We start from the raw sequence: 8522 nt of genomic DNA, 5'->3' as shown, positions 1-8522 counted from the left end.
AGAACTACTAAACATCTAAAATTCACTAGCTTTGTCTTTCATTTGGTCCAACTCCAATTTCGTAGTGTCTAATTTTTGTAAATATGATGGAATTCTCATTGTAAATGTTTGAAAGTTATAAACATCACCTGTAATATATATATATTTTATAGTTTCACTTACCTAACATGCATTCACACTGTCTATATATCACACAATGCTTTCAAAGACTACAAACAAACTATAATCAAGTAACCAACAATATACAAATTCTTCACACAATGCTTTCAAAGACTACAAACAAACTATAGTCAAGTAACCAAAAATATAGAAATTCTTCTTGAAAAATACATCATATACTACGAAACAAAAGTCTGTACAACTTATAAAAAAGCTATCACATTTTCTAAGAATTGGGTGTAAAATATATAAATAGTTTCACTACTAAAAAAAGATATACAAAAGTGTGGATTTGCTTCGCCTTCAACGCTTTCCAAGTGTCTACTATGAAGTTATAAACTTTGCCCTCTCCCTTAACACTAGATCACCAGGAATAAAATACTTTCATTCTAGCAAGTTTCGGCATATGTAAATCACACCCAAACATACACCTTTTAACACACACTTTGTTTTTAGATTCACATGGGGGTGTGTCCACTTGCACTGTTTCTGCTTCCTTAGTAAGCCCCCCAATACCTAACACACATTAAAAGAAATCATACTATTATTTCAACATATTAGAATCCCTTATACCCCGTTGGGTAGTGGTGAATTGATATGCTTTCAGGTTTCAGATGATAAAAAATGATAATGTTTATGAGATCAACTGATTTTAAGATATCAAGATAGGAAACTTCACCTGTGGTAAAAAAGAAAAACGCTAATGATCACTTAAATGAGGGAGAATGTTGACAGCATCAGCTAGTTCATCCATAATGTCACCATTTGTTCCAAGCGGGATGAAAACTCTAGCCAGATAATCAGGCCGACCACCGGTCCAGTCCGGTTGGCACCATTTCAATGCATCCCACCATTCATTCTCTCCTTTAATTTCCTTGATATCATTATCAAATGCTTTCATGTAGGATAGTTTCTCAAGGTTTGGGCAATCATAAACGACCAGACTTTCTAATCTTGGGGCAATACTTATACCACCAGAGATGCTCAACAATTCTGGGAGGTGGATAAGTGATATCTTTTTCAAGCTTGGAAGATAACGAGTTGATGTAGAGTTGTAGGACCCCAAACTAATAAGGCTATTGATCATACTACAGTCTTCAACGATAAGACACTCTAAGCAAGTGAGACCTTCAAGCAACCCCTGCGTAAAAATGGTCCTCAACTCAGGGCATGAATGCATCGCCAAGGTTTTTAGATTGAACAGACACCGACTATGAATTGGACCATCCAAGATGCAACCAAGACTCTTCATGTAATGAACTGACAGATGTTGTAATGATCCAAGAAATGATCTATAGAAAAAATCTTCTACATGGCGTCCATTGACAATCTGCAGCATCTCATTGCATTCCGATAACATGCAAAATTTCAGCTTCTCCATCTCTGCGAGTCCAAAGGCAGACAAGGACTGGACAGTCCAGTGGCGATCTAAGAAAAGAGCATTAGCATGTTTTAGCACACTGGAAATCACTTTTGTGTCCCCCTCACCATTTGTATATGTCAGGCACTTTGGCAGTTTTGCAAAGGTCTTATGAAGGTCATGTGGGACACGCGATATGAGACGTTGTTTAAGGTGACCAACAACGAAACCAAAATTTGACAAATGTTGGTAAAGAGGGACCCCTCTCCAGTTCAGTGTCCCCATAAACATCTCCAGCAGTTCTATTGTAGGTAAATACAATCTCAAAGATTCCAAGTTCCAAAATTTAGGCAAAATTTTGATGATAAGTTTGACCGCATCTTCCCACCATTCACCATAAAAATCCATACAAATGCTTAGTTCTTTTAACCGTATGAGTTTTGAGAACACTGTTACAGGAACTATTTGCATAATTTCGTTGCTTGCTTTGGGCTTATCTGGAAAGTTGTACAGAGAAAACTTCAAGCACTCCAACTTGGTTAGCGATCCAAATTGCTCTGGTAAGCATACAAGCTGTGTTCCTTCTGAATCAAATACCTTGAGATTCTTAAGGGCTCCAATTTCAGGTGGTAGTTCCATCAAAAGGTCACAGTCTCTTATGAATAACTTTCCAAGAGTTGTTAACTTGGAAATGGAAGATGGCAAACATTTTATGCTCGTGCTTGACAAATCTAGAACTTGGATGCTAGGCATGTTATCAAAGAATGTAATGGGAATATCAATGAGATCTTGATTGAAGTGTAAAAACAAATTTACAAGAATTGGGCAGTTGGGGTTATCTGGAAGCTCGGATATTATGTTATTACTTAAGTGGATTTCCCTTGCATCCCACTCTTCAACGTTTGGCATTCTGATTGATTCTGAACCATCTTGCTTAAGATAAAGTCGATATGCACGAGGTACAAATTCAGCAACTAAAACAACTCGAGTCTCATCTCTCATTCTAACACAATTATTCCCGACTTGTTCTAGAAGGAAGGAACGTATGAGGTCTTCAAAGACATTTTCTCCTTCCTGTTCAGTTTTTACCAACCCATCTCTAATCCAACTCCTTATCAATAAAAATTTATCAAACTCTGTTCCTATGTAGCGTGTTGCAAATTGTATAATGCACCTTTGAGACAAGCTTTCCATGCGAGACCAAATGAATCTTAACACCCTCACCATGACATCACTTGTGATACCCAACTGTGATGATGATGAAGGCTCTTTTTGTGAGGCTAATTCCTGTAATGCAAATTCCCAAACACCAACTTGAACCACACCTCTCAAAGCCCTTGCAAGTAAAATGATGGAGAGTAAATGGCCATGACACTTTTCGATTAAGCGTGTTGCCATTTCTTGAATCCTAGTGTACTTGCTCACTGTTTCTAGGTCAACATTTGCAGAGAATAATATCCAAGGTAGAAGATGATCCTCAACTCTGATCTCTATATCCACCGGGCAATAAGCATTTTCTGATCCACTTGTCATCACTATCTGCACAGTTTCAAACCATTTGGACAGATTGAACTCAGGGTCATGCAAATCGATATAAGTGTCACTGCAATCTATGAACAACAAACAGTTCAGGTACTTTTCCACAACAATTGTTTCATTGTCAGTTTCTGAGCTTCTTTTCCTCCACAGATATATTTCTTCTTCTATATCGTTCACAAGCTCTTTGATGTTATGACGTTTTACATGTACACACAAGACCATATCAAACGCGCTTCTTAACTCTGGCATATCCTTCAATGTTTCTGCTACTTCCTGAGAACCACTTCCCGAAATACCAAGCTTCTTGACTTTCAAATCCTTGATACAACTTACAGCTCTGTGGGCAGCCGAAGCAACTACACTAGCATGGACTTCTGGTATACCTGACCAAAAACTTGCAATAGAAACTTGCCCAGAGTTGACTCCTGTTGCTAGATTTTCAATTCCTACAGACCCGAAACTGTTGTCTTCTGGTAAATAGGCCACCATATCAAAATGAGCATCATCTAAATGTTCTTCAATGTCTTGAAGAAGTGTTTGAATCTCTATCAGGTAGCTTCCATCCGTGGGAGAGTCCAGTAACTTTCTTATGTACTCATTTAATGAGGAAAACTTGTCTAAAAGAGACCTAAAGTTGACCTCTGCTTCTTTTTTCATATGGTAAAACCAGATGAGGTGTAAAAAGTCCTTCATCCTCATCAAAGCATCAGCTCGTTGTATATACTCCAATTGCATCAATTCATACAAGGATTTTGTTTGGTCTTCATCAATGACTTCATGGTTTGGCTCACTAGTTGGATCAAACTCGTCACTAGAGTACCTGATGCTTTGCTGTGAACTTATTTCAAGGCGCTCATATGAATTTTTAGATATAACATCCACATCCTTTTCTGGCATGTCACCATAATCACCCTCATGCTGGTCGGATTTGGGAGACAAAACCTCAATGTCCTTTTTAAAGTAGCTTCTCCCTGAAAATTAAAGCAATATTATCATCTTTTTGCAAAAAGAACTATACCAAAAAACAGTTACATGGCCAACATACTAAACATCAACATGGAATCACCCAGAGAAAAAAGAATAGGGTGATATACGTTTTTGTGTATGTATGTATGTATGTATGTACACACAAACACACACACACACACAAGCACTTGAGGTAAGTCAAATGATACATAGTGCTTAAGCAAGCCCATAGAATGTACATGTAATTATCATCATTCTTTTACTTTTCTTCTTTTTACTTGAATAAACCAAAATATGACAAATTTTTAATAGAATCGTCTCTTTTTGGCCAAATATAGAAAGAAATAATTTAATATCTCAGTATCACTAACTTCTCTTGTATGTATTTATCTCACAAAGTCACCTTCATATTAGTTAATTTGATTCCTTAGAAAGCAATGCACCAACTTAAGAGGAAGGACGCTGTTGAATACAATTTCTATGCAGTTTTTATAACAAGAATTCTGGTGACAATAACAGAAGTGGTAATAAAGAATTACTTTATTCCAAATGGAGAACAACAGGGGACTGAACAGGTGGAGAAGAAGAAATTGGAGAATTAAAAGGGCCAAAGAATGATGTATGAGGAATACAAGTATGTATGAAGAAGAGGACAAATGATGATTAAAGAGTACTCTCTGAATGAGAGCTAATTAAGAGAGGACAGGACTAAAAGGATTTCAGTCCATTTAGTGATTATCTTATGAAAATACTTGTGTTAATGTTGTATCCTCTGTCTCCTAGAAATCCTCCGAGCAGACACTTGGTCAAGATTTATACACTTATACATGAAAGTATGTATAGAAATATGATGCGACAGTACAGTAGCAGTATGTATTCATATACAAGGAGACAATATAGAAAAAGTATGGCCTTACCAGATTTCTCTCTGTAGGAAAAGAAATGCTTCTGGAAGCCCGAATCAGTTCTCTCATGTATTGCCATTATAGACTCAAGACCAAAGAGAACCTCAGCCATTGTAATACGTGGCTCTTGATGTTCACGCAAACAGCATTTCACTATTCTTGCATAATCATTTAAGCATTTAAGCGAAATCTGCCCCTTCAAATCTGGATCAATGATCTGCTCTACTTTCCCTGTTCTTATACAGTGTTGAGCCCATCTCACCAATCCCCGTTGTTCCTCATCAAGATTCCAATCGATTGCACGCCTCCTGCATAGTACTTCCAATAAAACCACTCCAAAGGAATACACATCAGACTTCTTGCTTAGTCTGCCTGTTGTATAAAATTCTGGATCGATATACCCAAATGTGCCTGCAACTTGTGTACTAACATGGTTAGACCAGTTATCAGTGGGGATTATTTTAGACAATCCAAAGTCTGTGAGTTTGGCTGCCCATTGGTTATCTAACAATATGTCAGCGCTCTTCACATTGTTGTATATGACCTCTTTCCCACTACTCCCATTGTGGAGGTAGTGTAATGCACGTGCAGCATCAATACATATGTTGAGCCTTTGTGACCAAGATAACGGAGTACGATGCTTGTGTAGGTGCTCTCCAAGGCTTCCATTGGACATATACTCGTAAACAAGAATCATCTCTTTACGATCAGTACAAGATCCAATTAAAGACACGATGTTAGGGTGTCGCAACATAGGAAGCAAATCAACTTCAGCCTGAAACTCAGTGGCACCTTGATGAGAAACAGGGTTCCACCGCTTGAGAGCCACGATGATTCCTGTTCCACTCTTGATTGTGCCTTTGTACACATTCCCGAATCCACCTTTCCCTATCACCAAGCTTTTGTTGAAGTCTTGAGTGGCGGATCGAATTTGAGAAATTGTAAATTGATGGAAACGTTTTCCCTTTGGGGACGATGATCCGGTCTCCTTACTAGATGTAGGTACAGGTGGCAAATTGGATGGTTTGGATATGTTACCAACATCTCCCTTATGCCGGAGGGATTTTGCAGACAAAAGCCTTGTGACCTTGCTAAAGTAGCTTTCCCCTGAAAAGGTGTTTACAAAGAAAAGTATACTAAAGATCAACAAGGAATTACCGAGGAATGTCAAGAATAGAGTGATACATGGATAAAGAACATACATAATTTTATATATACACATATGGAGGCACTAGTTAGTGTGGTAAGTCGGAAGAAAAATACCCACCCCAACTAAGACTAGAAGCGAAAGTACTTTAAGTAGATAAATGCTGGTAGGCAATAACACAGAAAGTTGAACTCAAGGACCATGATGCCTATTCAAGGTTTGATATGGGTGATTGAGTGATTCCCTAACATACAAGTAGTAATGGATGCATTATTATATATATAACCAATGTTTTTTCATCCATTACTCCTGGTGTTTTTCTTTTGTCTTATGAAAAAAATTGTATTAATGTTATATCTATCCATCCTCTTCATACTAAACATCGTCCCATTGGACACTTAATTGGTTAACATTATATACATATGAAAGTCAGCTTCACTTGCTTTTTTTAACAATCATATATTACAAGGATTTTAAGGACATAGCGTTACTAAGGTACTTATAATTTGACTTATTTTTCATCTTGTGTGCATTTCATAATAACATACTAGATTTATGAAAAAAAAATACATATATTTGCACAAATAGATGTTGGATTATAAATTTATTCACAAGCAGAAAAATATAATTGAGTTTTGGCTTTACCAGAGTTCCGTCCGTAGGATAAGAATTGCTTATCCAACCTCCAACCAGATACATTTATACCCTTTTGGGGAATAGAATTATGATCAGTTCTCTCTTGTAATGCCAATATAGACTCAAGACCAGAAACAACCTCATCCATTGTAACACGTTGCTCTTGACTATTACGCAAACACCCTTCCACTATTTTCACATAATCATTCAAGCATGTACTTGAAATCTGCCCCTTCAACTCTGGATCAATGATCTGCTTTAGTTTCCCTCTTCTCACACAGTCTTGAGCCCATCTCACCAGTAGTCGCTGTTTCTTATCAAGATTATCGATTGCATGCCTCCCACATAGCACTTCCAATAAAACCACTCCAAATGAATACACATCAGACTTCTTACTTAGTCTGCCAGTTGCCATATATTCTGGATCTATATACGCAAATGTGCCTAAAATTTCAGTACTAATATGGGTAGAGGAGTTATCAATAGGGATTATTTTAGACAATCCAAAGTCTGCGATTTTTGCTACCCACTGGTTATCTAACAAAATATCAGCGCTCTTCACATTGTTGTATATGATCTCTTGCCCACTACTCCCATTGTGGAGGTAGTGTAATGCACGTGCAACATCAATACATATCTGAAGCCTTTGCGACCAAGATAATTGAGTATTGTGCTTGTGTAGGTGCTCTTCAAGGCTTCCATTGGACATATATTCGTAAACAAGGATCATCTCTTTGTCATAAGTACAATATCCAAGCAAACACACTATGTTAGGGTGTCGCACCATAGTAAGTAAATCAACTTCAGCCCGAAATTCTCGGACACCTTGAGAAGAATCGACGTTCCACCGTTTAATAGCCACTATGATTTTTGTTCCATTATCGATTATGCCTTTGTACACGTTCCCGAATCCACCTTTCCCTGTTAGCAAGCTTTCGTTGAAGTCTTGGGTGGCAGATCGAATCTGAGCAATTGTAAATCGATGGCAAATTAGTTGTCCCTTTGGGGACGAGGATCTAGTCTCCTTACTAGATGTAGATGTAGGTGGAGGTGGCAAATTGGACGCTCTGGATGACCAGTCGATACTAGATGTAGATACAGGTTTTAAATTGGACGGTCTGGATGTGTAAAGGGAACCATCCTCAAGGTGTAGCTGTGACGACATTTGTGTTCTCTCTTATTAGCAATTGACGCGAACCCAAATGACTTCAAACCTTAATATAGTAGAAAAGAACCACCTGCTCAAGAAGAAGTCGTTGTATCAAATCTTGTTGGAGTTTCAATAGCAAGGACTGCTGAACTGTCGCCGGAATTCCCTCGGCCAACGGAGTTGGTGCGGTTAGGTTTCAGAAAATTCTTCGGTTGTCGATACTTGATTATACTTCTGTCCCTACCATCACCTTTTAGCAAAAATTTTCCTCCTTCAATTACTCTGTGTTTCTTTGAGGATAACAACTTTATCTTCAGTGCGAGAGAGGCGTTGACCAACGGCGCACAAATATTCCACCTTCTTGTACATTCCACGAATGGAATAAGTTTTCTAACCGTGCTATTTTATACTTTTTTATACCCATATTTGGTGGATTATTATTATTATTATTATTATTATTATTATTATTATTATTATCTTAAATATTACTATAAGAGAAACCTTATGACATCATCTTAAATAATCTAGACCATTGATTGTATTTTAATCTTATTTTTTCATCATTAGATCAAATTGCTGACATCATCTTCCCCATATGGAATGTATTTAATTCCAATAAATGTTTTCCAATCATGAATCAATAACTTACATTCGTTGAAA

At 37.4% G+C, this 8522-nt stretch overlaps 1 protein-coding gene across 1 annotated transcript; it reads right to left on the bottom strand.

Annotated features, from left to right (window-relative positions):
- Nucleotides 1-295: 295 nt before the first annotated feature.
- LOC145072145 (uncharacterized) lies at nucleotides 296-8244 on the bottom strand. Its single transcript, XM_079018530.1, has 4 exons — nucleotides 6722-8244; nucleotides 4942-6036; nucleotides 839-4029; nucleotides 296-675 (listed from the first exon to the last, which is right to left on the bottom strand). The coding sequence occupies exons 1-3, from the start codon at nucleotides 7875-7877 to the stop codon at nucleotides 860-862; spliced, it is 5421 nt and encodes a 1806-aa protein (XP_078874656.1). The 5' UTR covers nucleotides 7878-8244; the 3' UTR covers nucleotides 296-675; nucleotides 839-859.
- Nucleotides 8245-8522: the final 278 nt, after the last annotated feature.

The sequence above is a fragment of the Lactuca serriola genome, chromosome 9 (assembly GCF_051521515.1).
Source record: "Lactuca serriola cultivar US96UC23 chromosome 9, Lser_US96UC23_V15, whole genome shotgun sequence".
NCBI lineage: Eukaryota > Viridiplantae > Streptophyta > Magnoliopsida > Asterales > Asteraceae > Lactuca > Lactuca serriola.
The sequence above is the reverse complement of the archived record's forward strand: the minus strand, read 5'-3'. Positions and strand labels throughout refer to the sequence as shown.

Excerpts from the sequence above, each read along its gene's own strand:
- LOC145072145 (XM_079018530.1), bottom strand. The coding sequence starts at position 7,877 with ATGTCGTCACAGCTACACCTTGAGGATGGTTCCCTTTACACATCCAGA. Across the intron at positions 6,037-6,721 it reads ATCCTACGGACGGAACTCTG|GGGAAAGCTACTTTAGCAAG; the intron begins GTAAAGCCAAAA and ends ACACCTTTTCAG. Across the intron at positions 4,030-4,941 it reads TTCCTACAGAGAGAAATCTG|GGAGAAGCTACTTTAAAAAG; the intron begins GTAAGGCCATAC and ends TTTAATTTTCAG.